This window comes from Postia placenta, assembly GCF_002117355.1.
Source record: "Postia placenta MAD-698-R-SB12 unplaced genomic scaffold POSPLAscaffold_2, whole genome shotgun sequence".
Taxonomy (NCBI): Eukaryota; Fungi; Basidiomycota; class Agaricomycetes; order Polyporales; family Adustoporiaceae; genus Rhodonia; species Rhodonia placenta.
In genome coordinates this window covers 2,366,367-2,393,735 of record NW_020169833.1, presented here as the reverse complement: position 1 = coordinate 2,393,735, position 27,369 = coordinate 2,366,367, and the positions used below count along the sequence as shown (strand labels likewise).

The following is a 27,369-nucleotide window of genomic DNA, read 5'->3' as shown; positions in this document are numbered from 1 at the left end:
ATTGCGAAGCTGCGCCTGCAGGCTGCCACCATCTCGGACTTGCTATCCTGCTTCATCCTGCTCGCATTTGTTGTCTTCAGGACCGATTGCTCAGCATTTCTTTGGTCGAAGTTTCTCTGCTATCTGACGTTAGCTATCATTCAATGAGCGGCTGCGTCCCTGGGGCATTGTCGGGCCGGCAATGAGCTCATAACACAGACACGCCTGGAGGCTCTCCTCTACATCAGATGATACTACAGTACTCACAAGGGTCCAGAAATACCGTGAAGTGACGCGCGATATGCCCTTATCACCGAGTGGGACCGCACCTCCGGCTTTGTATGGCCAAGACGACGCTCCAAAGACGATGACGCCGGCCCCTGGCCAGCCTTAACAAACAAGCTTTTCTCTCGTTTCGTTTAGTCAAAGTTCGTCTGCACGCTCGTCGCCTCTTTTTCACATTATTACATGTCTGGATAAAACTTTTCACGCCCAGTCTTTCAGCTGCTGCTCTCGTCCTCAGTCCCTCCTCGTGACATCGCCATCTTGTCACGCCACTTTGCGGGGTGATGCGTCGGTACCACAGGCACAAATTATGGCGCTGTGCTCCACATGGCTGCATTGCCTGCTCGCGAGGTACATGTCTGCGTCTATGTCTCCGATAGTGCGGAAGACAGGAGGAAGATTGCTAACGGCAAGCGGCCTCATATGACGTACAGGACCAACTAGCGCACCTGCACTCCAGTCATCTAGGCCACTTTGAACCTCGGTTCACGTTGGATGAACCTTGGCACCCCTCTAGGTTATCTAGATGGGGGTCGAGCTTCTGCTCTTGCTTGCCTGAAAAGAATAAGCTGTACTTGCAGTACTGCAGCAGGTCATACACCTCCAGACGTCCTACTGGTGGCGTCGTCGAAACCCGCCAGAAATTAATCATTACGCGCAGAGTGCGCTGCAGTACTCTGCCATTACACAAAACAACCATGACGTAGATCTACATTCCCAGAATACAATGCTGATTACAGATACAATGTGGAGGGGCGAATGGAATGCAAATGCAGTTCGGATCACGTCCATGTTACGGTCAAATGCAAGAACAGGTAAGTTGAGATGCAAAGGGATGTCCACAGCCAAGGTCCGCGTGCGCGTGATGCAGAGGATTCAAGGGTCCGAGTGGAAGGCTCGCTTCCGCAACAAAAGAAGGCGCAGCGTGATCGCGAAGGGAAGCAGAGGTCGCCTGCGACGTCTTCATGCGGGCAGAACGAGTGCGTCGAAGCATCGGCGGAAGAGAAGAGAACGCCGTGGTCCGAGCAGAGCACGGACCTAATCCCGCGCGCCACGCTCGAGCGCACCCTGCAGCCAACGGTGCTGGCGCACCTCCGCAATGTCTGCGCGTCGCTCAGGATCGCGTTCTAGACAGCGTCCCATGAGCGCGACAGCCGCGCGGCTCAGGCGACCAGAGCTCGGCTCGCGTAGTGCAACACGCCCTTCGATCGCGTCCTGCTCCGTTGGGAATGGTGAGTGCCCTGTGAGGAGATATGAGAGCAATACACCGAGCGTCCACACTTCCGCGGGCGGTGCTTGGTACGGCTGCTTACGCAGGATTTCCGAGGACGCATACGCGGTTGTGCCGAAAAAGAGCGTGTAGAAAGGGCGTGGCAGAGACGGGTCGACCGCGACTGCGCTGCCAAAGTCAATTAGTTTAACCTGCAATCCAAGGAGTGCGTATGGTCACTATCCTGCCCGATCAAGATGTATGTATGCGCGGGAGACATACTTTCAGGTCGCTGTCGACAAGCAGGTTCTCGTCTTTGATATCGCAATGCGTGATACCTTGGCTATCGAGGTAGTATATGGCCTCAACGACCTGTGCGAAGACGTATCGTGCCTGGCTCTCTGATAGACGTTTGTGTTTGCTTTGTTCTATACATTCAAACAGGTCGTGTGACGGGCGACGCCCGAACCGCGGGCGAATCGCCAAGCCAGGCTGCAGCAGCGCCAGTTGCTGTCTGTCCTTTGACTCAATCTGCGCGCTCATGTCAATGGAAGGAATAGTGAAAACGGAGGAGGAAGCGATAGGGGACGTGATGTGCGCGGGATCCTGCCCTGTATGCCATGTCTCTTGTGCCGAGGCTGACACAGAAGGCAGTGAATCTATACTCTCGATGGACGCCGATGGCGGTGTGTGTGGCAGAGAGTCTGTGGTGGACTCGAAGGAAGGCGAAGGAGTGAGCAAGGGGGTCGAAGAAGGAGTGGGTACCACGAGCTTGCCCGGGGCAGTCACTTGTTTGACTTTCTTCTTCCTCTTCGAGACCCACGGCGACCCATGGAGTTCCTGGACCTGCACACATTTACCCATGAGGTATCGAAAATGTCAGTTGAAATGGAAGCCCTACCATGTAGTAGTACACCTCATCCTCATAGAGGTCCAAACATTTGACAATGCCGGGATGGTCTACCAAGCTGAGCAGCATCACCTCCGTTGGCACACGGCCGACCTGAGGGTCTTCCCACCACGCATGCTCGGGAACCTTCTCCTTCACAATAAACTTTACTGCGACCTCGTGTCCCTCGGTACGGTGCCGCGCGGTCATGACGAAGCCGTATCCGCCGGCGCCAAGCTCATCCCCGAGGTCATACGTGCGCACGAAGAAGGGGTTGAGTATATGCGCTGCGGGGAAGCGTGGTGAGTACACGCGGCCGAGGGCTGGAAGTTCGGGCGCTGTGAAGGAGTGTTTGAGTGGGGGACGCGGCGAGGATGGAGAGGGTGAAGGGCAGGGCGAAGACAGGAAGAGGGACGATTGTTCGCTGGGGTGCGCGTTGGATGTGAACGTGTCGATAGAAAACGATGGGAGAGGAGGGAGGTACTCTGAGACTGACGAGGGCTCGCCGGAAGAGGTCGAATGAACGGAAGGCAAATCAAAGTATTGCTTGGAAGGAGTAAAGGGGGACGCGGTAGGGTCGAGGATATGTGTGTTGAACGTGTTCGCGGTGAAGGAGATTTCCAGTGATGCGTTCGCCAAGTCCAGCGCATCCGGAGGAGACAATGAATCGAAAAACTGATCCTGTTGCGTTTGTTGGAGAGGCTCCGACGTAGAAGAGTTCATTAACGAAGGGAATGTATGCGTGTATGCATCGAGGCCAAGCGGTATTGCGCCCTCGCCCGAGTGTTGTTTGTTCTCCTCGTAGTGCGGATACGACTCCTCTTTGAACTGGTGGGCCTCCTGTGCGTAGACATCATATGCGAGGTGGTTTTCGTCCGTGAGAGGCGTGTGAAGGGTATCGCCGTCGTCGGAGGACGCGTCTCCCGTGTCGATAGGCGGGGAGAGGAAACCAAAACAAGATGACTCGGACATGGAGTTGGCGGGGCACGAGTGGAAACGCAGAGGTGGGCGCAATGACTACGCGCGGGCGGAGAAGAGGTAGCACAGACGACGGGGTCGCACCAAGGAGTGGGAACACTTGAGCAGGGACGGGCGGGGTATTTATTGGAACCACTCACCGCGAGGGGCCAACGCCGAGAAGGATGCCATGGAGTCGGTCACTGTGACAAACATGTCAAGATCGACGCGGCAAAGGCGTCCGCCACAGGCCATGTCCCGTGCAATAGTTATTGGCCTGTCACTCTGTCTTCCTGTTCGCTCCGGGGCCTCTTGTCACGTCCATGGCGGAGCTGCTGCATGCAGACATACAGTCCGAGGTCCTGCAATACAGTAAAAACATTGCTCTCAACGAAGGAATGATACCAGGGGGGACGTGGTGTTGGTATGGAGCGTGGCAGCCATCTGTTGATGAGGCGCGACAACGTCCCTAATAAGTATGCTCGCCCTCAGTCAGATGCAAGATCCAATCGCGATCACCACCGTCACTCCGCGAACCGATCGTGCGTTGGCCGCCGATGCCCCTTTAGGAATTCGGCAATTTTAACTTGTCTGGATAACTGTCACTACCTAGTACAAATGGCGCACAGCACGAGATCCTGCTGCACGCCCACACATACAAGTTATCAGCTGGCGTCGTAAGGCAGCGTGTGACTGCTATACAGTAATTCCTCTGACTGACAGAAACAAACGGATCGTCTTCTAAATGACATATGTAGTAAACATTGTCCAATATGTCTTCTCGGGAACCGAACTACTCAGTAACTTCAGCAGCAAATAGCTCGGCGTATTCCCTCGACTGCTTCAAATACAATCCTGCTGCTTGCAAGAACACATCGCACAACTTTGCGTTTTTCTCCTGAGCAGTGATATTTTTCAGTTGCCTTGCAAAACAAAAAGATGGGGAAAATATACTTACTCTGTGGCTGTTATCAGCGGCCAGCCCTAAAGTATGGTGGAGCGTGTCGCAAGATTGTCGCATCATTGACCAGGCCAATTTCAATTGGAGAAGCGCGTCGCTCAAGTTCTCATAGTCATTATTGTTCTCCTGATGTTTCCACAAAAGCGGTTCCTCTGGGCGCACAACATTAGCTAAGACAGGAAGTGAAGAGGAGCCCTAGACAGGCTCACTTTCGTTGACATTCCCGGTTCCGGAATTCGCTGCAGACATCCATTGTAAGAGCTCAGCATAAGTATTTGAGGCTGTACGCACCGCGATGTGGATCTGCCTTCTTCGCGAGCTATATGATGGTCACTCTAGATGGGTCCCCCTGTATACAAAATGAGCTCACCTGCGCAAACCACTGCAGCAGCCTGTCAGACGTATAGACGCCAGTATCAGTTCAAATAGTCGAGATACTACGTACAAGATGTACCCACCTTGTCACAAGAGATCTCAGTACATCAAACCACCGCTCATACCATGGGCGAGATGCATCGAACCACCGCTCATACCATGGGCGGGATGCATCGACCGACTTAGAGACCTTCGGCGGGAAAGCTTCAATTTCATCCCGCAGATCGGCGAGCTTCTTTGTGATACTCTTGCTGCCTTGACGAAGTCTCCCCAAACTCTGAGGGGAAATCAGACGGTGCTATATGCTTAGGCTTGACTACTACACCACCTTCAGGAACTGATTGATGCCTTCTTGTTTCTCTTTGATAGGCATCGGCAATTCAGTCAGAGGGATGACGACATCGCGATGGACTGATAATGTTCGAATATAAGCCTAAGTGCATCTGATCAAGACCGTTGAAGGCTCCGTACTAGTCATGCAGCTAACGCAGTCCTCAGCGTTGCTTCGTACTTCCTCTTCAAGCTCTTCATAGCACTGGAGAACAAATAAGAACGCTGAGCTCAATGTATAAAACGTTATGTACACAGACCCGCTCGAGTCCCTCCCATTCCGCATACAGTGAGTGCTTGCGTCCTATATGCCTCGTGTTCGCGAGTTGGTCGGCAATCGACTTGAAGAGACGCCTCGCTACAAGCCGCCCGTCGAGAAGGCTCTTGAACTCGTCCATCTGAGGAGTCTCTCTGGGGCGATCCGTGGGAGGGTGTGGAGAGGGGGGAGAAGAGGGGGGAGAAGAGGTGCTCGAGGGAGGCGCAGCTATTATATGTATCGCTACCTGCACCCGCACAAATCTATCATCGAACTTGCTTCTGTCAGTCATGTGGGGTCATCGAGGCGCGATTAAGTCACACATTTGTCGTCCAGTAGACGGAAGAGATGATGCTTGAAGCGCATGCATTTCCATATGCTTCATACATCCGCCCATCTTAAAACGTATTCTTGTGCTGGATACACGACTTCCGCATTCATGAATGCGGTGCAATTCGATGTCGTTGAGAATGAAGGAAGATATTCACGGCGACACCGATTCCAAGACATAGGCATGCCAGACCGTACCCGTAGTACCTACAATAGGGCGAAGCAAGAAGATGGTGCCATCACATCGCGGAAACATCTCCGTGCTAAGTCTCTCCAATAACATAGTTCATTTGGTCAACGCACGATACCACGGATTGAAGCGCAATATTGTATTTCTCAGTCAGTAGCAAAAATCTGGCAGTATTGTTGCAGCTGGGTGGAGACGTGGTCGGCGTTGCCAATGAACATAGCGCACGATTCAGGGTCTTCCATCTGCAAGTAAGTGTCACGTGTGTTCTAATCAGACATATGAACCAAGGGTTATGCTCTCACCATCTTCGCGAGCTGTAGAGATGTGCAGAGGGCTTTGCAAGGCATTTCAATCCTCCTCCATGCACTTTGTAGATTCTGCAAAGCAGCGTGGAGGGAGACGCATTCGATGGGCGCCTCCGGTTTGCTGGACAATTTCGGCAACAATGGCATCTCTGGAGATGGTTCATATGATATAAGCAACAAGGGTAATAGCATCCTTGATGCTTACTTTCGTTCAGGGATGTGGTGTCAGCTACGTCGGAAGGTAACGATTAATTGCGTGTATACTGCTGAGAACATCCCCCGCTTACCCATGCAAGAATCCACCCGTGATACGACCTAGACACAAAGCAAATCAGGGCGGTATCTCCTACCGACTGATGTTGAGTTGACTTACCTCCCAGAGCCATTTGGCTAGATTTGTGCAGCATCTGTAGGTCATCAGCCTAGTTGCACATTTAGTAAGCTGTTGTTAGACTCACGTCTTGATGGAATCCCACAGCTTCATGTACCAGGGACATGCCGCCCACACGGCTTCAGCTACCCTATCAGGGAACGTCTCGACGTCATCCGTGAGCTTCCCGAGAGTATACTGGAGCTCCTCCGCATTTTCCACGAAAGGTTGCAGGGCCTGAAGATAAGGAGCTCATGGGTTTGGGGTAACTGATGTTAATCCTGACCTTCAAGAACTGCTCGATAGTCTCCGTCTTATCTTTCACAGAGATGTCAGACTTTACTAGGGGAACAAGGGCGTCACGATGTGCTACATATATGTGGTCAACAATCTGTTCTGTAGGAGAAAATTGACATCTCGAACCTGTTAAAAAGCTCAAGCACGTATTGGTATTTTCCCGCATATCACGCTCGATCTTCTCATAGCGCTGTTTGAGGTTGTGAGTGTACATACCAAGCTAGACGGGGGTTTAGCTGACTTCGCTGAACCCTTGCCATTCGATATACAACAAGTGATTACGTCCGATACTTTGGATTTCTGCTAATTGTTCGCGGACGAGGGCGAACTGGCGCCTGGCCTCCCTTCGACCACGCGTGAGGGCCTTGAACTTGATCAAGCCGGATAGATCGACGGGGGGAGTGCTTGCCATTGTTGCCGTGTACTTCATCTGAGGGCGCGGTGAGGGTGGTAGTAGTGAGAGTTAGAGATAAGGCGTGATACGAGCCGCCATGCTGCTGTGACTATTATATGGGCGGCGTGCTGGGCTTTTTGATGCCGATGTCAACTGAGCATTCTAGAAGTGTCAGTACCCTACCTTGCCGCATGTCAAAATGGAAGCACTGCAAGGGGACAAGCGACAGCTACTTGTGTTCGATGGACGGCATATTTCCCAGCTTACAGGAAAACGGACTCCGAATTCCTATTTTGTTCCAGAGGTGCCCCGAAAGCATGTCCAATATATATCGAGAAGCCATGTCAGAACCAGTTCGTGACGTCACTCAACCTTGATGCGAGACAAATGTGTTACGCGCACAAACGTGACAGGGTAATCAGCCTCGAGAGTCTGGCTGAGGTAGGGAGTCTTCTCGCTATTCATTATCCTCTTAATCCGCATTGAGAGTGCAGAGAGCTTTTCGACTGAGCAGCACAATATTACTTCGGTGGTTCCGCCAAGGCCCACATGTAATACACGGCTGTGAAAGGCTCAGCCAGAAGTCAATGATCAGGAGTTGCCAGTAATTTGCTTACCCAAGCTTCGATACGGTCGCCAGCTGGCGGTCAGCTCCTCCATCTCCTTCGGTGTCAGAAGAGCACCCCTGGAATAGCATATACGTCTCAGCTAGGACCACGCTCACGCGGCGGGGCACGCACTTGATTTTATTCTTTCCATTAAGCCGGCTGCGCAGTATGGCGGGTGTCAGCCCTTCCGGCAATGGCGGCGGCGGCTGTAGGAGGACGTCTCGCGCGGCTATGTTGAGCGTCTTGTTGATGGATGGCGTGAACGGCGTGGGAAGCACTGCGCCATCGTCCTGAGTATCCCGCGAGTTCTTGCTCTTGCCTTTGTGCTTTGCAGGGGTGGTAGGCCCCGTGGCCGGAGCAGGCAGTATAGAAGATGCATCCGGAGTAGACGCGCGTGCAGATTGAGTTCCTGAGGACTCTCCGACAACCGGCAAAGTGCTTTCATCCTTGTCTGCGTTCTTGTTTCCATTCGCTGCCTCGTCCTCCTCGGGATTCTTGGGCAGCTTCTCGGGCGAGATAGTAATTGGATATGCAGATGGGGAGTGCAGAGAGAGGAACCAGCGTATGACACCGCGCTGGACGCCGAGATCACCTGGAGACAACATTTGGTAAGCGCTCCGAGTGCTACGAAGTCGTGGGACGTACCGACTGGAAGGATATCGGGACGACGAAGTGAGAAAAGAGCGAACATATCAACTGCGAATCACGCTAAGCCCAAAATATTACACTGATTGCGATGGGATCGAACCTGTCCACTGCATAGGAACTGTTGAGCGTCTTCGAACATCAGCATAGAATGAAATACCCCACCCTTCCAATCCCCTTGACCTCGATCAGCATGCTATACAGTTCCTCGTCATCGGCCTGCAGTAGCTTCTCGGTCGATAGCCTTCCGTCCGCAAACCGCGAAGCGAGATCATATACTATAGCACTCTAAGCAAGTCTCACTCTGCGCCAAAGCGTCCATCTCACCATATTCCGCTTTCCTACCGCTAAGCCCAGCACTCTTCAGGATAGCGAGATCCGTGCTCACGACTTGACGGGCGGTCGGGAAGAACTCACTAGGCCTGTATGCGATGAATTGTCTAGCGCAGACCGGTAATAAAGCATATCCCACTGACTGTGTATAATCTTGCGGTTTCTCTGGCAGGGAAGGATCGAACAATCTGATGAAGCGGTGATAAATAGCACGGGCCGCCTTCCACGATATTTGTTGTCCGCTGGTTCGCATGCAATGAGAGAACGGCTATATTGTCTTGTCACTGAACTCACATGATAGAATTGGCTAGTGTCCTGCCCATGCAGGGTCAGGGCAGTGGCGAACCAAGAACTGTGGACGTACCGGAATGGATCAAGACGCTCGAGGTGCTCGAACGGCTTGCATTTCAACCTATAGAACATTTCCTCAAAGCGGCGGTCGATGGTGATTAGATGCTGTTTAGCTTCCTCAAATGAGAACGTGAGCACAGCGGGCACGAGTACGGGCGCATCCGAATCGTCTTCAGATAGCACAGGCGCAAGCACAATTTTCGTATTTTGGGCTGCAGTTGTGTCACTGACGTCGTTCGCAGCGCCGTTGGACGCTTCCACTTTTGACTTCTTCCTGTTACTAGCGCGCGGCACCTCACTAGTCGCCTCTGTGGCGACCTTGCCAGCCGCCTTCCTCTTCGTAGTGCTGGTCTTCTTCACTTCTGCGGCAGGTGGATCGCCCACTGCCGCCGCTTTCTTAGGCAACGCGCCGGTCGCAGAGCGCGTCACGGCCATCTTGCAGGGTGGGAAACGCCGGAGCTTCAGCAGGGTATTTCTAGGGGCGCTGGCAAGCCTCAACATCCACCAGGGGCAAAATCCATCCGCGTCCGCCACGCTGATGGGGAGGTTATAAGCGACGGGAAAGCAGCTGAGTCACGCAGCAGCGGGCGGGGCGAGTCCGCTCTCCGGGTTCGCACATCAGTTATTTGAATGAAGACGGGTCCAATTGGGGACGAGGGCGCCATCGCGACGCGACGCGCCGCGAGGCACGTGCAGCGCGGTCGACGCGGACCGCGCCGGTGGCGTCCGCGATCATGGCTCCTCTGCTTATCCGCAGTGTGCAGCACGTACCTCGACGCTATAAGTGCTCGTCCGCAGGCAGCCGCTCCTCCTTGCACTCGTACCCCATACACGCAGTCCCCCCACACCATCTGCTCCCATATCATCGCTTAGCATCGACCGTCATGTCTGGAAGTGAGTGTGCCCCCCAGATCGCCGCCTACTCATGAACGCGCTGGGCGGCTCATCGATGTGCGCGTCTCGCTGCAGAATACATCGTCGTATTTAAGGATCACGTCACCGAGGCGCAGATCAACGACTACGTGAACGATGTGAACGCCAATGGTGCGTACACCATCCCTTTCGGCCGCCGATCAAGTTCAGCTACTGAATTGTGCATACAGGCGGCCAAGTGGGCCAGCGATTCGATCCTGTCCTGAATGTCCGTGTGCCATCCTTCTCAGACTGTTGGCGCTTAACCCAATGCGGCTGATCATGCAGGGATTCTCCGCTACCATCCCCGACGTATATTTGACCAAGCTGCAATCCCTGCAAGATGATGTAATCAGTTACATCGGTCAGTGAACCCTCAATTACCGTAATGCGCTCGTAGACCCTGACGTACCACCGCTCGCCACCAGAGCCCGATGGTGTTGTGAAGACCCAGTAATCGTGCAGCGTAGATATTACTATGCAGGCGGCGACGGGCGGAAGTTTCAACAGTCTGTACCAGTATCTTGCGATCGGATATCTCCTGGATGATACCTGCTAATTCAATGTATCCGTAATTCACGGCCATGCTCTTCACGCGCTTCGCGATTTCTCTCAAGGTACATCGTGAGGCAACATCTGCATTCTACAGACGAATGAGGGGGTATCTGTGCACAACGACGTGTGTAAGGTATAGTACAAATCCGAGGCGAATCCCAGGCCGAGACGGTCATAAGGGGTCGTGACAAGAGCGAGAGAACAAGCATAGCGAAGCGACAAACACAGTTATCCGAGAGAGAAGTCTGACTTAATGGAGGAGGTGAGGGTATCAAAGAGGGTCCGTGCGTATGTGTATTCTGACCATAGACGATGCGAACGAAAGAGATGTCCGATAACGAACCAAACGAATGACGATGTGAGGCAGTAGAAGACCGCGGCGTATCTGGAAGCGCTTACGCGCTTGGTGCAGTGGCAGGTGCAGTGGCGTCCCCAGCAGTCACATTCTCACCGCTGTTGGCAGACACACCCGCCGTGTTTAACGTCTGAGACGCCGGGGGCGTGGGCGGTGTCACCTCCACCTTCGGGACATTCTGTGTGGGCTCTGTCTGCGCGCTTGGAGCCTTATCACTCGCCACCACTATCGGCGCGGAGTTCGGCTCGGGGGCAGTAGGAGCAGGCGTAGGGGTAGTGCCCTGCTCAACGCTGTCCTCAGGAGCCGTTGTGGATGGCGCTGACGACTTTGGAGGCTGCGCGAAGTCCCACGGTCGAGGCACAAGAGCCGCAGGCACGAGCCTATGACGATGTCAGTGTTATTAGACAATGGTTAGGCGAGAAGACAGCTAACGACGCACCAAGTGGCAGCACATACCACGCCCTGGCCCTGATCTTGCTCCTGAATCATGCTAAACTCTGTGTCGATGAAGGACGAGATGTACCGCACGAAGGGCATTATCTCGCGCACGCCGCCTTCAACGAGGGAAAGTGCGGTGAGGAAGTTGATCACGGCATGGGTGATAGAGGGGACGCCCTTGTGATCACAGCATCTCGCGTCAGACTTACCTTGATGCTAACGAACGTCGTAGCTTACCTGGAGGTATTGCAATGAGGGCGGAGGAAGAATGATCTCGAAACCCCACCAGTCTACGACGAATGTCAGTGCACTATTCGGGAGGAGCAGAAAGAACGCATACATGTGACGGCTGACATACGGTCAGTAGGTGGGTATATGCCTATATAGCATATTCTTAGCCAGCAATCACGACGAACGCGGTATATGCGCACCAGCATGATCAGGCAATACTGCCTTCCCAGTTGCATATCCTAAAGCTAGCCACTGCGGGGTGATCTGCTCGATACCCTGGATAATTACCTGTGCACTAGGAAGAGCACCGCTCAACAAGCCGGGGCCATCAGGAGCGCCGCCCAACCCCAGGTCAGGTGTTGTCACAAGGCTGACAAGGTTGATCTCTGAGAAGACGGTCTTGAGTGTCGTGATTGATGCGTTGGCGACACTGGCTACCTCGGCGGTGGTCGTGGTGGACTCCATATGCACATGCTGCACCGTCGTACCTGTTGCCGGCTGCGCGGCCGCCGCCTTGTCCTTGGTGAGCTGTGCAAAGTGGCGGTCGTGGGCCTCTGCGTCGGTGTATGGGAGACAGACAGCATGGATGGGTCCCTTGGGTAGAGCGGTCAGCGTTTCCCCATTCGGCCCCGTCCCCACGACCACCGGCTCGTCCGACGACGACAGCTGCCGGAGCTGCGCAATTACCTTGTTCGCGGACTGGGGACGCGCAAGTTGCGCCTTGACCTTCTCGACTTCCGCGTTGGACATCGCATGCGTCTTCGTCTTGGCAGATGCATTGGATGACGGACCAACGATAAGCTCGCGGAGAAGCAGGGCAGACTGCTGAGCTTGCTTCTCCGAACGAGTGCGATTAAGGGGTGCAGGGCGAACCGGTAGCTGTGCGACCTTAGTTTTCCTGACTTCCTTCTTGACAGAGGGCTTAGGGTCGCCGTTGCCGTTCTTGCTGAGAGGCATCCATGAAAAGCGGCGCGGCGCACTCTGGGGTTTCTTGGCGTTCTCTGCTGCAAGGGCTGCGGATAGCGGTGCAGCTGCAGGCTCAGAGGAAGGCGCGTCCTGCGTTACAGGCTCAGGATGCGGGGCATCCGCGTGTAGTTCGGGCACAACATGGTCGGCAGTGCCCTGTTTCCCTGGCTCGGACGCTGGGTGATTCTTTACACCCGCCGGAGAGCGCGAGCGGAAGTTGAACATCCTAAGGACAGGCTGGCCGGCCATGGTGGGAGGGAGAGGAGGATGTCGCTGGCTGAAGGGCACACGCCCTTAAGTATGGGACGCGATCGACACGCGCGCCACCAGCCGATCGCGATCTTGTTTTGGGCGTGAGACCTGCCAGCGCTGCTCTCGGCGCTCTGTTTTCTGTTCTCTCTGCTTGTCGGCTGTCCCCACATAGCGAACAGCGGCAGTCATCGCTTCCGCAGCCCACTTCTCTTGAAATGGCGCCCATTGCACGGCTGCACGCATCCTTGATTCCACTACGATGCACTTCTCGTGGCCTGCGTGCGGCCCTGGATTCTCATAGTACCATACTATGATTAGTACGAGCCTTCAAGTTTGCACCGCGCGGTACATGAGCACCGTAAGTGAACCGACATGTGTGAAGATCGTCCGTGATCACACATTTTACAGTGTTTCGAACCATATCCTCTCAAAGCTCTATCAGACTTGTCTCCGATAGGCATTTCCTTTGTAGGGTCAGCATTCGTCTCGACTTGTCTGTGAGTATCGTTCACTATCTGTACGAAAGCGATCGTGGAACTGCGCGACTATGATTCGTACATGCACCGATGCACGGAAGCTCAGCCGTTGAATTGTACTATTTACATACCACACATGAACCACGCAGGCGCATAGAACATGTGTAGCCCACCATGTTTTCCCGGGACCGAGGCGCCTCAGATGCTATACCGATTCTGGGTCTGCAGCGTACTAAAGCATTGAGATGAGAGCAAATACATTCTTGTCGTCTCAACGCCTGCACAAACGCAATTGGCGCCAACTGAGCCTTCCACTGAGCGTCTCCGACACTGAAACGTTCCGTACGGAGATCAATGGAATCAACGGGAGACCTAGCCGTTTTCACTGGTGGGGGTCGTCCCGCGGTAGTTTGGTAGAGTGGCCCAGTGCTGAAGATGCATTGAGGAGCTCCACCAAACTCTCGCCTCGTACGACTAGGCTGAATGGTTTCTGGATGCTGGAGATAGACGATATTTTGGGGAGGATGGGAGACAGGTGGGTAGTACACATAGAACAGGAGGTGTTCTGTCGTGGATCAATAGGAGTACAGGTCTAAATGGGCCTCCATGGTGTTCAAATGGGAATAACATACAATTGGTCATTACAAAATGGCGCTACAATCACTATACTGAACGAAATAACGGAGCGAGAGCCTCAATCTTTAGAGATCCACTTCTGAAGTAATGGGGACTTTGAAGAACACTCTGCCCTTCTCATCTTTGGGCGGCAACTTGCCCGCGCGGATATTGACTTGCAGGGAGGGATGCAGCAGCCTCGGCGCGCCAAGCACTGCGTCACGCTGCTTCCGCCACTGGATGAAAGTCTGCGCGTCTGTGCTAACTTTCAGATGCTTGTTCCGCTCGCGCTGGTCCTCGACGGTGGACCAGCAGGTTTGATCGCGGTCCTGCGGGTAGTCGTGACCAACAAATAGTCGATAGTCAGCGGGGAGCGACAACAGGCGTTGCATGGACTAGAATGCAGAGGTTCCGTTAATATTGCGTTTGCATGCGAGCATCGCGAGAACGCACGGCGTAAAGGGCCTCCGCATTGCCTCCAGGGAAGTCTGCCCGTGCGGAACCGACGTCAGGCTGAGCAGCTGTTAGCGCCAAAAGCCAAAAACCACGTCTTTCCAACTTACGTTGAAGATCGAGTCGCCTGTGAAGACAGCCTTGCCGATCATGTATCCTACATGGTCCGGCGTGTGCCCTGGTAGGTGCATCACTCTGCACGAGAGCCTTCCCAGCTCGAACTGTTCGTCGTCCTTGAGGTAGCAGTCAAACGTCTTTTCGAACAGCGCTGGATCGTCGAGGCCGTAGATAGGTGCAAACGTCTCCTGGACTTGCGAGATGCGCTGTCCGATGCACACTGGGACGTCCTGGCCCAGGTGCTGCTTGAAGTATTGTGCGGCGGTGAGATGGTCCGCGTGCGCGTGGGTTTCGCTAGAGCGTGGTTCGGGTGAGTTCAGGCAACGCATGGTGATCCGCAGTGAGAACGCACAGGATCCTGCGGACATGCAGCCCTTCGTGGTGGATAAACGAGAGCAGGCCGTCCGCGGTCTTGGTCGAGATGGCCCCAGCATTAACATCGTAATCCAGGACGGGATCAATGACGACTGCATCGGACGTGTGCGGGTCCACGACGATGTACTGCCAAGTTGACGTCGCGTTCTCAAAAAAGGTGAAGACAGTCGGCGTTGATGGGTCCGGACTTAGGTGGCGCTTCCACGGCTCTGCTGGTCGCACTCGAGGGGCGCCCGGAGAGGAAGATCCCGCAGCGTTCTGGTACACAGGGGACGTCGACAGAGCACGCCGTGAGCAAACGAAGGAACAACGAGTGGGACGACGAGATACGAGAGCAGCAGCGGTCTGTAGCTGACGTCGGGCCGACACCGCCAGGCGGCCAGCGGGCAGAGCAGTCCTGCATGCTAGGGAAAGCATTGCGTTTGTTGCTACTGTAGGGCAGAGCTTGCTAATAGTGCACTGATGACTGCGGGTGGGGGCAGGAGTGTTGCGGATCCCCTTTCGTTGAAAGCGGAGAGGAATTCGGATTGACCTCGACTCGCTCCCAGGCAATTCCGAATTGCTTGTGTGCGTGCATCAGACATTCCAAGCCCGCCTCAAACATCCAGACGATAACATAGGGACCGAGGGCACCCCGAATGGTCCAAAAGGAGTAGGGTGCTGCCTGAAGCAATGAAGCTAGAGATGTCGAGCAATCGAACCTTGAAAACTGTTTCCATGGAAAGACAGGGCTCAAACAAACAGGCGCCGAAAGAAAGGCTGTCACTTCATGTTCCTGTATACTGGCAACACACAAAGCGGCCAGTATGCGCATCCCGTCTTACCAGAAAGTATATACCTCCTTATGTTATATTCGCAACACTGGGAAGTTGAGGTAAAGGCATGTCGCCATTTATAATTCACTCCGCTACCGTTTGTACAAGAACGGGGGATATACTACAGGGAAGAGGCTGGTACGCCATAAGACACCCCAGGGTAAGCTTATGACTTTTTGGGCCCTCAAGCCGCATTCCTTGCTTTAAGCTGCCCAGCGTAGTATGCCTCCATCTGATACACTGTGTTGTTGGGATAGATCTGAAGGAGTTTTTCGTTAGACTACGAAGTCACGAAGCCCGGTGTCATGACAGACCGTATAGCCATCGTTCGGCGTAGGCCCAGAGGCCAGATACGACCCAGCTTGCCTAGAACGGCGTCAGCCCAGCTACATTGAATTAGATCTAATACACTCACCAGATCAGGTTACCCGTCAAGCCAGAGCTGATGGCGGCCGAGTACCATGCTTCGTACGTCTCAGTCATGTTCACAGTCACTCCGAACTCCTCCACGAGCACAGGCTTATTCTGAGCCTTCTGGGACGCAGCGTGGTTCTGGATCCATTGGACACCCCATTCAATGGGGTCTGCTGTCTCGCCCCATTGCAGCTAGATCATGAACATATGTCAATGTTGCCTCGGTGAACGAAACATGTACACTGACAGGATACAGCTGGGTCACGGCGATGTCCATCAATGTCCGAGCCGAGCTTCAATTATGATGAACCACGTACATGGGCGGTCCCGAAGTCAACGGTGGGCACAGCGAGATTGGCCGTGAAGTTGATGCCTTCGCCTCCTCTACATTGTACACGTGAGCTTCACGTAGCACACCATCCTTCTTCCGTGAATACGCACTGATACGGGTAATCTGTGCTGGTAGGAATAGCGTAGAAGCCTTCGTCGCCAATACCCACGAGGTGGTTTGGGTCAATGGAGTGGATGTAAGCTGAGATTTCCGAGATCCAGTTAGTGATAGTAGTCGTGGTGCAGTTGCCCGAGGTTGTCCTGTGTCGCCTTACATGTGAGACATTTCGCTTCTACCTGGTCGAGCTACATACCCGGTAGTGCCTGCACACCTCGGCTCATTGGCGAGCTCCCAGGCCAGGATTCCCGGCTCATCGACATACCGGCCCACAAATGCATCCAAGTAGGTCTTGTATGCGGCCTGCGCTCGTGTTTATGTTGAACATCGAATCATGTCGCATGCAAGACATACCAACTTACGATGACGGTGGGGTTGGTGTAGAAGTAGTCATGGTAGTCGGTGCCAGTCAGCTGGCTGACGTAGACGTCCATTCCACCATAGTTGTCCCAGTTATTAGTGCTGGAAGAGGTTGATCAGCGTGAGGTGAGTTGTTTTGACGATAGTGTCACACCCACAGGGTAACAATCAACCTTATGCCATTCGCCTTGGCGTTGGCAACAACGTTGTCTGGTCGGTCATCTTCAGCAGTGGAGGAAAGCAGGGAAGTAAGAACACCTGCCGAAGTTCTCCAAACCCGTAGCTCCATAGTTGATAGTTGCTACTCCGTTAGTCCAGAGCTGGTAATAATCGCCACTAGGACTTGTCACGTCATTGAAGCCCCTGGTAGACAGTCAAACCCACGAAGAAACAACTTTCGGCTACGCTTTACCAGGTTCGGACCGCAGTTGCACCGACCGCGGCTATGTTGGAGAAGGTCTGGTACATCTCGCTGGTGTTCAGGCCCGTCAAGCCTACCCAGTACGAATTGGCCCTGGGGACCATTCAGTATAGATGTCTTTCACGACTTGGTATCGAACAGAATGCACCCAACCACAGTGAAGATTTCACCATTAAGCTCGAAGTTCTGGCCGGAGGTCTTCACAAACCCTGTAACAGCGTCTGGAGGGGTGGGAAGACTTTAGCAAATGTTCGCAGACTTCGTGCTTTCAATGTTCTACAAACCTGCTGTTCTTGCTCCATGCTACTCAGAAGGAAGTCAAGATACCCATGAGACAGAGAACATACGCCGGAGCTAACCTTCCTTTCCTTGATAGCAACAGCGCCGACGAGGGGCAGAATCGCTGCGAGTAGCGAAATGCCTCTGGTAAAGAGCATCTTCATTGAGTCACGGCAACGAGGTATCCGAGGACAAGCTTCGCAGCTCGATCGTCAATGAAGCTTTATACCAGTCTTTATGACGCCATCAAAATGACACGGTTGATCCTCGCGATGAATAGCAACATCCGAGATTTGCCCTGAAGCAGTGTGTGAACCGCACCCGCATGGCGGAGAGGTCACAGACCTCGGCAAGCCTGGCAGAAGCCTGCAGACAGAAGCAGTGGAGGCGCAAGGTACCAGTGGGAGCGGAGAAACTGCGGTGCACGTCTGGAATGCACACGTGGTCTCGTCTGCTACATGAAGTCGGAACAAAATAAGACCTCACAACGAACTCACGGGTTCCAGCAGTCCGTTCGTCGGGGTCAGCTCAATAAGTACACCTGTCGAAGTCCTCGCATCGCGGCCCGCATTCTTTAGCATTAAGTACGTCACATGAAAACCTAATACCCCGCAGCAACACCGTTCTTTCTGGAATCGCTAGCGGCTGCGTGGGATGGTCAGAAATACCTCTGGTAAAAGTGATGCAAACGCTTACCGTATATATTATCACCTTTCTTGGATACTACTTGAACGACAGAAGCAATTCTATTGATGTCTGAGACTGGGATTATAGCTAGAGTCAGTACCATGGCGCGTTGGCCAGAAACGGATCTCAACACACCAGTAACATTGTGTCCCTTCTCACGTAGTCCAGCGATAATTTCGTCAGAATATACACTGTCCACATCCGCCATCAAGGGGTAGAGCTGGTCGTGTATGCGGCCATACTCGATGGCGGCGCTGGCGTCCATGCCCCAGTCCATGTTCAGAATGACCTGGAACACTGCCGGGAAAATGCGCGATCCGCCAGATCCTCCGATGGCCAAGTAGAAAGAACCATCCTCGTGCTCAATGATCGTGGGAGTGGTCGACGACAAGGGACGTTTACCAGGTTCGGGGTAGTTGACTGCGTAGAGGTGAGCCCAGGACATATAGCGGAGAAACCGCGGCGCACTCACAGGGTGAGGGATAGAGCCCGAATATATTTGGTTTCCCAGGGGTGGAGAAATCGTCCATCTGAAAGGTATCGTCTAAGTTTGAAAAGCCAATCAGAGGTAAACATGTGCGTACTTGGTCATTGAGGATGATGCCGGTCTCAGGATCCATGACTTGAGACCCGAATACCATGTTAACTGTCGACGTGAGAGCGACTGCCATACCGTTCTTGTCCACGACGGAGGAATGACTCTGATAAGCATGTCAATCAACGATGAGGCCGCGAAAGGAAGTCCAGGCGCGTACATACCGTTCCATGATCGTCAACCATATCGAAGATGGGATGGTAGTACTCTGGTGCATGTGTTCGATCCTAAGAAATCATCTCAGCATGATGTAGACAACTAACTATATGCAGCAATGTATCGATGAGAGGACTCACATCGGTGATGTTTGGGAAGACTAAGTCGCTGTAAGCTTTCGTCGGTATTTCCTCTATCGAGGTACTATCATTAGCGAAGGTTGGATCACAGACTTTCGTCCTACATGGATATCACACGTGAGACTTCCTTCATAACCGTTAGTATGTTTGACTCACCGTGCCGCGAAGCCGACTGCACAACGTGATAAGTGAGCTTGGCATACCGGGCGCAATGGAGAATAAGCTTACATTTCATGGCTTCGATATATCGGTGCATGTTTTCTAGTGTTCTACCTTCTTCTATCAGGGCGTCATAATGTTCCATTAGGTTTAGCATGTGTAGTAGCACTGGTCCAGAGGTGGGCGCATGTGTAGTGTAGACAGTTCGGCCTCGGTAGGTCCCCTGTAGAGCGGGCATTACTTTGACCCTGTAGTGCTCTAGGTCCTGGTGCGACAGGATCCCTCCCGTTGAGTGTACTTTCTTCACAAGTGAGTTGGCAATGGGACCCTACAAATACGCATAAGGCATTGTGTGCGAGCTTCGAGCCTGGGATTTTCAGATCACCTTATACAGAGCTCCAGGGCCTTCCTCCGCAATCATGGCCAAAGTGCGGGAGAGATTCGTGCGACGGATGGTCTCTCCAGCTTGGAGTAATCTGCCATTTGGAGCGAAGATTGCACGCCAATCAGGGTTCCCCAGCATTAACGAGGCGAAGAACTGACATTCGGTTTAGACAGAGCACCATGAAGTAGGGAATATCGCGTATCGCACCTCTTCATGTATGCGGCGTGACAATTCGGTCTGCATCGTCCAACCACGAGCCAACTCAACACTCGGTTGCACGAGCTGCTTCCACGGCAGAGTGCCCCACCGCCTGTGTGCCTCCTCCAGCCCACGCAGCTCTCCCGGGACACCCACGGCAAGGCCGCCGAATAATGACGCCGCGGGATCATTCTTGTACATCGTCGTGTTCGCAAGGGCAGGTGCAACCTCTCGGAAGTCGATGTTAAAGACCTCCGAGGAAGTATTCGGTGAAGATGGTGGTATGCGAACGGTCATGAAACCGCCGCCGCCTATTCCTGAACTACGGCAATGTCTAATCATTGACGCTTCATGGATGCACAGTAACTCACGAGAACATGTTGACAACTCCGATGCATAGCGTCGTGCTAATAACAGCATCGACTGCGTTACCGCCTCCTTTGAGAGTGCCTACGCCGATGTTCGAGCATATCTCGTTCTCGCTTGCAACCGCTCCATTGGTGGCTTCAATGATGTAGGCTTTGTTGCGCGTGTAGGAGTGAGTTTCACGTCTGCGACTGCTGACTTTAGAAAAACTCAGGAGACATCGACTCAGGCAATCTCGCCAGTAGAATAAGACAGCGAGGGAGATAAGGGCAGAGACCAGCTTCCATCGTCTCTTAGGCTGCACCTTGCTCGTGTGTATGTGCAGCGGGAGAGCCTCAGAGGGACGAACGCGCGGACCTGCCTTCTCCATTAAGGTCTCCAGGGATAGCTAGCAGTGGAATGCAAACTGTGGTCCCCTCCGAGTCGAGATGTTTGGGCACTGGCTGACGGCGCGGGCCGCCCGGCGTAAAGTCCATGTTATTAGTAATGCAGCCAATCGTTAGAGACACAACTCATCCCAGTCCAAGACGGCAAAGCCTCATAGCAGCACTATGAGACTCTGAAGCTCAATACGCAAAGTCCAGGGGGCGGACCATGGAGGTCAGACCTACGAATAAATGGCAGAACGAATCAAACCTGCTGACGTCCGTCATTAATATTCAATTCGATTGCGCAATAGCCTGATCGAATGCTCTCATCAAATTGCGACGTCCAGGAAGAGCTCTGTTCGGCTCTTCTCTATTACACCTTAGGAAGCTACAGTAATTTTAAATAAGCCCATTGCAGGTCGGCATACATTTTTAGGGAAGATGCCAGCTCCAGGAGGTGATGATACCAAGTGCTGGATGATCAGAGAACGTCAAACATATGCGAACCGGAAACCAACTGCATTTGTGTGAGGGTCACACATTTCGGACTATATCAATGTACTTAGCGTATGCTGTCATCACAGTGGAAGCAGCAGCCTGAGAAACCAGACGCAGACATTGTAAAAAGGACCCGGCCCACGTTGTATCGACATCGCAGGTTACTTCTCAGAATGTTGATTGTCATACCCCAAGTTGCTTTCTTAGAGCTGGACCTTTTTCTTTGCCACCATGTCAATTCCGTGTCATGATGTATCACACTCGCGCTCTCCAATGAGAGAGTAACAAAGTGGAAGTACACCTATATTAGTGGAGTCAAATGGCCTATGCAGTGTAAAGACCAACGCACACATCAGTAATACGTCACGCGTGAAGGAATTCTGCGGACCATGAACGCATGAAGCAGTTGGAACAGCAGATAGCGCACCAGCTAGAATGCTTATCTCGATCTACCATACATTATAAGCGCTGTGGCGATGTGTCGATGCTTCCAGGTCAAAAGCTGAAGCTGAAGCTCAAACCCCAGTCGCACAGGTTTCGTCATTCCATCAGGATAACGTGAGTACCCGGGACCGCGCATAACTTTGACCCGCACCTGGAGCTGCAATATCTCGACCGACATTGACTCTTCAAGCCTTCCGAGGCTCCGACTCGAATTTATACAGCGGACTCGAGCCGTGAACGCGCTACTCGTTCTATGGCATAAATTACCTCCTATTTGTGCTCCCTTGAGTAACTAGCTTGACATGTAGAGGAGAAGACAGAAATTCAGAACGCAGAGAAACAAATCAAGCTGAAAGCGCGACAGCGATATACGTAAAGGTCACTAACGAAAAAGTCCCGCAAAGAAAGAACGTCAGATTTATTCGTTGTGCATCATGTCCGGCTCGTTCCATCATACGAGTGGATAGTGACGCCTTTCTCGCCTTTGACTTTACGCAGCCAATAGCGTTGTAGCTCCCAATGTTCGTAGGATGCGGCGGCCAATCGCATGGCACGAATATGATCTGGTCGTCCGTTGGCAGCAAGGGCATGAGCGCGTGATTGCCATATGCATGTGGCAAGGTTCATTCGAGTATCTGGATGTGGTGTTCCGTACCAATAGAGTAGAAGCTATTACAACATGACGATGGATATCAGTCCTTCTCGGCAAACAGAGAAATGACGCTTACGCCTCCATTCTGAACGGCTTCTTCGTGAGCTTTTCGGTCAGCCTCGTACAGCGCTGCAGCATCGGAGACGAACGGTTAGCTTTTTGACCCCGTCGATTTGAAATAAGTAACTCACGTCCACTGTCACTTCCTTCGCGGCGTCTGCTGCGGAACATGACGCAATACCACTCGAACTCAATTGACTCCGGGAGCTCGAGCTCATGCCAGTTGAAAGCGGACGCATATGGAACATACGCGTACTCCGACGTGACCGGGCGGAAATGATGCAGGGCACGATGTAACGCTAACGACGCCTCGTCGATGGATGGCAGATGCGAGTCAGTTGACAGTGGTGCAAGCCCATCACTTGGCGAAGGCGACAGTGGCTGCACATATTCCGGAGGGAGTAGAGAAAGAATGGGGGGAAGATATAGAATAGGACTGCTTGGCGGGGCGTCAGGGGGGAACGTCGGTAGAATGTGTGGATCTCGACGTGTGGCAGAGCTCTCTGCTGGGGTTGTGGTCGTGTCAACTTTCAGAGGCGCATCATCTAGGTTCGCCGGATGAATGATGTCCGTAGGGTGATGGAATACATGAGGCTGGGAGATGCTGGGAGAGATATCAACCGCGGCCATTTGGGTGAGCTCCAGGTAATAGCACGATGAGCAACAGTAGTCTGACAAGCCAAGTCCGCGTTGCAGGGAGCGACTCTTAGACTGTGCTGAAACACCTCAGGCCTTTTTATAATAGGGGTCAAGCTCGCTTCCTGCTTTACCAAACGAACAGAAATGACAAGCCTGACGCCATTTCAGCATGACCCACGTACCGAGGGCCAACTCAAGGGGCGTCTTAGGAGGCGACAATTGCCATAATGGCGCGAGTTGGCATGTGCAAGCATTATTGCGCGATCGTTTGCACCGACGGATGCATCGGGTGAAAAACCTAGTGACAAATTCTCTTAAGATGTACTTCCTGCGCTCCCGAGTTTGACGTGAAGTTAAAATTAGGGCGTGTGACTGCTCGCACGTAATCCGGATTTTCTCCTCATGCTCATAGCAGTTGGACAGACGGCGATCGCTCAGAATCGGAAGACGAGAGGGGATAGGACGATATACAACCAGAGATATGCCTTAGTTGACAGCGAGAAGACTCTCCCTGCGACTAGGGAGGCTTGCATTACAGCGCAGGTGGTCAGCAGAGCGTTGCGAGAGCAAGACGACTCTGACGAGATTTGTGGTGCTCAATCGCGACCACGTGACGGGAAACGCGTAGGCACGCGCTTTGACGCGCCTGCAGTTCCTCTCGCTCTCCACAGACCAAGGGCGTACCGCGGCGTGCAATCAGCTAGTAGATCAACAATCACGTACTACATTTGCAGAAGAATTCAACGATATCAGTGCGCAGGTTCCTTGCAAGATACTGAAGAATTACTGAACAGTGCTGTGTTAGCAGGAGACTTCTAGTATTGTGTTCATACCAGAGCTTCAATGCCTTCAAGGCTGGTCACTCAAATTTCTTCTGGTGGAAACGACATGGACTTGAAAACGTGGGGAGACGGGCGGTGAGTGTTTGCTATCGATGCAATTCTCGAAAGACTCATCGGGTGGATATCACATCGACACTCAACAGCTTCATGAAACGGAGGAAGACTGACGGACTCAACTCTCGCTTTGACCGAATGATTGAGACGGTCAGCGTACTCCACTCGTCTCCATCTACTTCCTCGAGTTCCCGAACACGCCGACGCCACGCAGCCTCATCTTCTTCGCTTAGCGCCACAAGCTACGACGCACCGAAGACGCCGGTAGACGCATATAGCGGATTCGATGAGGGCAGACTCGGCGAGGGATTCTCTGTGATCAAGATGCGGCGCGCTCACGCGAAAGACAATTTATTAGACCACTCAAACGAGGGCAGAGCCAACTATATGCGCTCAAAAAAGAGAGCGCTGCCAGCGCCGGTGCCCAATTGGCTATGCAATACACTGTCGGACCTGGAAACTCATCATCCTCTCCGAGGCTTGGTGTCAGAGACATCTGCAAACGTTGGAGGGAACAACCGAGGACGCAATTCACATGGTGTAAGCCCAGATGTTGCCGCAGAAGTCGCAAGATCGCCCGTCTACAATCGAGCTGACTTGGAGGACCCTGTATTTGCTTTCGCCCCTCCCACTGACCTGCCCGCTCTATCGTGTCCTGTCTCATCAACTGCTCGGCAAGAGGCACAGCGAAGCCCACCACCACATTGCCCAACATTGCCCGTGCCGTCCCACGAATTGCATAACGGGCGTGCAGAAGATACCAACGTGCTGTCTGCCATTTCCCCAACGCTGGATGAGCTTTCTGTGGGTACTGACCTAACAACTCCCATCGACGATACTTACGGCCCTGCTCCATTCTCAAAACCTGGTCCCGCCTCTCTTATAAGTGCTGTGGAGCCTCTCCGTGCTGTCTCGATTCCCTTTGATGACTATGACTTCGCACCATACAACGATGAAAAACTAGATACTGGCTGTCCTGCGCAACCTGGAGGCGCCTACCCCATTGTCTTTTCGCAGGCTGATCCTTCCCGTTGGACGACCTCGAGTGGGGGCTCGAGCAAGACACTGCCAGAGGACCCCTTTCTAGTCCAGACCGCTCTGTTAAAGCATAGAAGAATCAGTAGGTCTGCTACGCCGGCTCGTCCTCAAGGCGCGCGAGAAGATATCTCGGCGACCACGAACGGCGAACCCTTCCAGCCCGAGTCTTGTCGTCGCACATACGCTCGTCAAACGTCGCCTGAGAGATCTCTGGTTGACTATCTACTACTTTCCCCGGGCACACCTGAAATCTCGAGATTTCGTCTTGAACCACACTCGACCCATATATCTCCACAGGCGACTGCTATGACGGAAGATCTTGTTGCTTTGTCTAGCCCAATTGCACCGATGCCATTCTCTACTCCAGGGCCTGCTCACCCACGACCTCCGCGACCAAGAGACATCAGAGTCTATTTCGACGCCCCTGCAGAGGATCCTTGCACATCTGACCCAATCGAGGAGAGCGATTACGCACTTGCTCTTGACTATGATGCGGGAGAAAATACGTACGATCTTGACTCACTGTGCTTCAAATGGGAGAAGTTCGATCGCAGCGGCCCTCGCGACAATGACACGGTGAATGACAAGGAAGTTTCAACGGACATACGCAAGGCCGAACAAGGCACCAACGGCGCAGTGAGGCGTGAATTTGGACCCGTATACGAGGCGGACCTTCCTCAAACACCTGTCCTCGAAGCGGAGAATGGGCGATCGTCTTCTACTTTGGGATTCTCTCCAACCGACGGCAACGACGAGCCTATTAGGAAAAATGCAACCTGGATTTTGCCTCCGCGCTCTCAAGTCCGTACCGGCACGCCAGTACATAATACCCTACAGGAGACTAGCGATCAAAGCAGCATCGATCGGGTCATATCTTCGCCAGCTGGGCAGGTCTTCGCTCCTGCGCCGGGTATCTTCCTCTCTCCTCTGCGCGGACAAGATGGCCAGTCGGAGGACACTCTTGATGGAAACAGAACAGAAGCAGGAGCCGATGCGCACAAAACATCCGAGGTACGTGTTGCTCTGAAGTCGTGTCCTGTGTGACTTACTATCAATACAAAGGCTGCCGAGAGCGGATCCCACACGTCCGTAAACGAAGCTCAAAGGGGCAAACAAAGATATTCAGATGCCGGTCAAGCCAGTACTTTGAGAGATTTCCTCAAAGCCGGACGCCCAGAACAGATACATACCATAGAGAAAAAGGAAGACCAGGACTTACGTTCCGGAAGTTTGGAGGAGCCGGACGATGTGCAAGAAGACTCTGCATCTTCTAAGACAAGTGCATCTCAGGAGTCCCGCGATACGATCGAATCGTGGACGGAATAAGTATAGGGGGCTGGTGATACTTTGGAGAAAAGGGACTGCTCCTGCTTCAGTTCTTTTCCCTCTCACACATTCGTGCACTTGTCAAGGGTACGGAATGAATCATTCAGCGGTCGTAATGCATGGAACAAAAGATTCTGGATGCCGTGCGCGTGTACCGCTCAGTTAGATGTCACAACACTAACAACGGTAGGTATCGCTGGACCCGACGTCATATAGAAGACCACAAGCCTAGCAAGAGCTCGTCATGCTATTATTATACACCTAGACCTCTGGAAGTTTCGCACACGCCGGCCTTCCAGACCATGACGATCTTCAGAAGGCTCATTTTGGTACGGCAGTACAACGTATGTTTCTGTTTCCTTTCCATCAAAATTGTCTTTCTGAGTGAAGTGATAGCCAGCCAGCCTACAGAAACACTGCTGGGGACAATACCAGGCGGCAGTGCAACAGACAGCTGGGACGCATGCACAAAGCCGCTCGAAGGACGCGAGCAGTGACGCGAGACAGCGTCTATGGTGCACAAATAGACGCCAACAGCGCCCATGAACATGCGGACAACGCGAGGCGTTGAGTTCACAGTTCATGCATCTCTCTTCTCGATTACCTCACATCCCCTATTGATTTCACTCTACTAAAGCTTCTTGACCCCTACGGATACCTGCTTTATTTTTCCCTGACCTCTCTACATATCAAGGAACCCTGCGCTATCTCTATTCGTTACGAACAACTGTGTTGAACATGTCCAATCCGGATATCAAGACTCATATGCTCCGGTCCAGCACGCCTGGTACGTTGCAGTACGACCTGCTCATGTGTCTCATAACATTGACGCGTGGATGCAGCGGCAAATGAGAAAGGTAGTGTTCTGTTCACTATAAATGCGTCCCGTAAACTGATCCTCGGTTGAAGTTCTACTCTACCTAGAGAGCCTGGAGTCTAACCCTCCAGAGGAGAATGACGGTGCCAGCAGAGCCAGCAGCGTTCGATCGGGCAGTCATGTGCGATCCCGCGCCCGCAGCAGCGCAGCTGGCACCACGCGCAAACTAGAGGAGCTGACAGAAGAGGGTGTGGATGGCGAAGGGGAAGGCGGCGAAGACATCCGGTCGGACATACAGGAGGGTGGTTCTGAGGTGGCGCGCACAGTCGCCATACATACCATCGGAGTCGTGAGCAAATATTTGCATGCCTTGCAGTTTGATCGGTCTGACATGCTCG

General features: G+C 53.1%; 11 protein-coding genes across 11 annotated transcripts; 2 read left to right on the top strand and 9 right to left on the bottom strand.

Annotated features, from left to right (window-relative positions):
- Positions 1 to 1,332: 1,332 nt before the first annotated feature.
- POSPLADRAFT_1105298 (hypothetical protein) lies at positions 1,333 to 2,600 on the bottom strand (the record flags this gene model as incomplete). Its single annotated transcript, XM_024483272.1, has 3 exons — positions 1,333 to 1,686; positions 1,757 to 1,966; positions 2,376 to 2,600. Coding segments are annotated over 3 exons (789 nt in total), but the record flags the coding sequence as incomplete, so codon positions are not given.
- Positions 2,601 to 4,113: 1,513 nt separating this feature from the next.
- Positions 4,114 to 5,534, bottom strand: POSPLADRAFT_1031429 (hypothetical protein; the record flags this gene model as incomplete). The annotated part of the gene is made up of 9 exons (XM_024476790.1): positions 4,114 to 4,218; positions 4,279 to 4,451; positions 4,491 to 4,520; positions 4,573 to 4,600; positions 4,652 to 4,673; positions 4,740 to 4,933; positions 4,985 to 5,067; positions 5,128 to 5,191; positions 5,247 to 5,534. The coding sequence occupies 9 exons, from the start codon at positions 5,532 to 5,534 to the stop codon at positions 4,114 to 4,116; spliced, it is 987 nt and encodes a 328-aa protein (XP_024343187.1).
- A 374-nt stretch (positions 5,535 to 5,908) lies between these two features.
- POSPLADRAFT_1053043 (hypothetical protein) lies at positions 5,909 to 7,146 on the bottom strand (the record flags this gene model as incomplete). The annotated part of the gene is made up of 9 exons (XM_024480339.1): positions 5,909 to 6,004; positions 6,065 to 6,216; positions 6,273 to 6,296; positions 6,355 to 6,382; positions 6,441 to 6,474; positions 6,526 to 6,674; positions 6,724 to 6,806; positions 6,861 to 6,924; positions 6,976 to 7,146. The coding sequence occupies 9 exons, from the start codon at positions 7,144 to 7,146 to the stop codon at positions 5,909 to 5,911; spliced, it is 801 nt and encodes a 266-aa protein (XP_024343186.1).
- A 503-nt stretch (positions 7,147 to 7,649) lies between these two features.
- Positions 7,650 to 9,137, bottom strand: POSPLADRAFT_1133578 (hypothetical protein; the record flags this gene model as incomplete). Its single annotated transcript, XM_024484366.1, has 9 exons — positions 7,650 to 7,690; positions 7,746 to 7,813; positions 7,869 to 8,328; positions 8,378 to 8,432; positions 8,547 to 8,659; positions 8,709 to 8,803; positions 8,858 to 8,956; positions 9,009 to 9,029; positions 9,079 to 9,137. 9 exons carry the CDS (start codon positions 9,135 to 9,137, stop codon positions 7,650 to 7,652), a joined length of 1,011 nt encoding a protein of 336 aa, XP_024343185.1.
- Positions 9,138 to 9,949: 812 nt separating this feature from the next.
- On the top strand, positions 9,950 to 10,434 carry POSPLADRAFT_1053041 (hypothetical protein; the record flags this gene model as incomplete). Its single annotated transcript, XM_024480338.1, has 5 exons — positions 9,950 to 9,959; positions 10,035 to 10,109; positions 10,169 to 10,206; positions 10,266 to 10,341; positions 10,406 to 10,434. 5 exons carry the CDS (start codon positions 9,950 to 9,952, stop codon positions 10,432 to 10,434), a joined length of 228 nt encoding a protein of 75 aa, XP_024343184.1.
- Positions 10,435 to 10,927: 493 nt separating this feature from the next.
- On the bottom strand, positions 10,928 to 12,796 carry POSPLADRAFT_1177860 (hypothetical protein; the record flags this gene model as incomplete). The annotated part of the gene is made up of 6 exons (XM_024488546.1): positions 12,045 to 12,796; positions 11,757 to 11,990; positions 11,666 to 11,704; positions 11,563 to 11,615; positions 11,327 to 11,502; positions 10,928 to 11,267 (listed from the first exon to the last, which is right to left on the bottom strand). The coding sequence occupies exons 1-6, from the start codon at positions 12,769 to 12,771 to the stop codon at positions 10,928 to 10,930; spliced, it is 1,569 nt and encodes a 522-aa protein (XP_024343183.1). The 5' UTR covers positions 12,772 to 12,796.
- Positions 12,797 to 13,862: 1,066 nt separating this feature from the next.
- On the bottom strand, positions 13,863 to 15,372 carry POSPLADRAFT_1177859 (hypothetical protein). Its single transcript, XM_024488545.1, has 4 exons — positions 14,788 to 15,372; positions 14,429 to 14,729; positions 14,319 to 14,378; positions 13,863 to 14,260 (listed from the first exon to the last, which is right to left on the bottom strand). The coding sequence occupies exons 1-4, from the start codon at positions 15,225 to 15,227 to the stop codon at positions 13,952 to 13,954; spliced, it is 1,110 nt and encodes a 369-aa protein (XP_024343182.1). The 5' UTR covers positions 15,228 to 15,372; the 3' UTR covers positions 13,863 to 13,951.
- A 303-nt stretch (positions 15,373 to 15,675) lies between these two features.
- Positions 15,676 to 17,705, bottom strand: POSPLADRAFT_1177854 (glycoside hydrolase family 5 protein; the record flags this gene model as incomplete). The annotated part of the gene is made up of 13 exons (XM_024488544.1): positions 15,676 to 15,884; positions 15,940 to 15,991; positions 16,041 to 16,231; positions 16,287 to 16,295; positions 16,357 to 16,423; positions 16,481 to 16,630; positions 16,684 to 16,790; positions 16,850 to 16,949; positions 17,006 to 17,057; positions 17,104 to 17,210; positions 17,260 to 17,361; positions 17,417 to 17,489; positions 17,549 to 17,705. The coding sequence occupies 13 exons, from the start codon at positions 17,703 to 17,705 to the stop codon at positions 15,810 to 15,812; spliced, it is 1,242 nt and encodes a 413-aa protein (XP_024343181.1). The 3' UTR covers positions 15,676 to 15,809.
- A 443-nt stretch (positions 17,706 to 18,148) lies between these two features.
- POSPLADRAFT_1133335 (hypothetical protein) lies at positions 18,149 to 20,603 on the bottom strand (the record flags this gene model as incomplete). The annotated part of the gene is made up of 12 exons (XM_024484326.1): positions 18,149 to 18,192; positions 18,244 to 18,309; positions 18,370 to 18,654; positions 18,707 to 18,764; positions 18,819 to 18,935; positions 18,994 to 19,056; positions 19,126 to 19,225; positions 19,282 to 19,297; positions 19,354 to 19,612; positions 19,670 to 19,822; positions 19,877 to 20,189; positions 20,239 to 20,603. The coding sequence occupies 12 exons, from the start codon at positions 20,601 to 20,603 to the stop codon at positions 18,149 to 18,151; spliced, it is 1,839 nt and encodes a 612-aa protein (XP_024343180.1).
- A 1,195-nt stretch (positions 20,604 to 21,798) lies between these two features.
- Positions 21,799 to 22,949, bottom strand: POSPLADRAFT_1038600 (hypothetical protein). The gene is made up of 3 exons (XM_024477409.1): positions 22,387 to 22,949; positions 22,272 to 22,324; positions 21,799 to 22,212 (listed from the first exon to the last, which is right to left on the bottom strand). The coding sequence occupies exons 1-3, from the start codon at positions 22,883 to 22,885 to the stop codon at positions 21,976 to 21,978; spliced, it is 789 nt and encodes a 262-aa protein (XP_024343179.1). The 5' UTR covers positions 22,886 to 22,949; the 3' UTR covers positions 21,799 to 21,975.
- Positions 22,950 to 23,782: 833 nt separating this feature from the next.
- POSPLADRAFT_1053035 (hypothetical protein) lies at positions 23,783 to 26,154 on the top strand (the record flags this gene model as incomplete). The annotated part of the gene is made up of 3 exons (XM_024480337.1): positions 23,783 to 23,811; positions 23,880 to 25,839; positions 25,891 to 26,154. The coding sequence occupies 3 exons, from the start codon at positions 23,783 to 23,785 to the stop codon at positions 26,152 to 26,154; spliced, it is 2,253 nt and encodes a 750-aa protein (XP_024343178.1).
- Positions 26,155 to 27,369: the final 1,215 nt, after the last annotated feature.

Bases quoted from the DNA above. Each gene is read 5' to 3' on its own strand.
- POSPLADRAFT_1038600 (XM_024477409.1), bottom strand. From the start codon at position 22,885: ATGGCCGCGGTTGATATCTCTCCCAGCATCTCCCAGCCTCATGTATTC. The intron at 22,325-22,386 runs GTGAGTTACTTA...CCGATGCTGCAG, and splicing joins CGAAGGAAGTGACAGTGGAC to CGCTGTACGAGGCTGACCGA. The intron at 22,213-22,271 runs GTAAGCGTCATT...ATGTTGTAATAG, and splicing joins AAGCCGTTCAGAATGGAGGC to CTTCTACTCTATTGGTACGG.
- POSPLADRAFT_1177859 (XM_024488545.1), bottom strand. From the start codon at position 15,227: ATGCTTTCCCTAGCATGCAGGACTGCTCTGCCCGCTGGCCGCCTGGCG. The intron at 14,379-14,428 runs GTAAGTTGGAAA...ACAGCTGCTCAG, and splicing joins CAGGCGACTCGATCTTCAAC to CCTGACGTCGGTTCCGCACG. The intron at 14,261-14,318 runs GTGCGTTCTCGC...TCTGCATTCTAG, and splicing joins ATGCGGAGGCCCTTTACGCC to TCCATGCAACGCCTGTTGTC.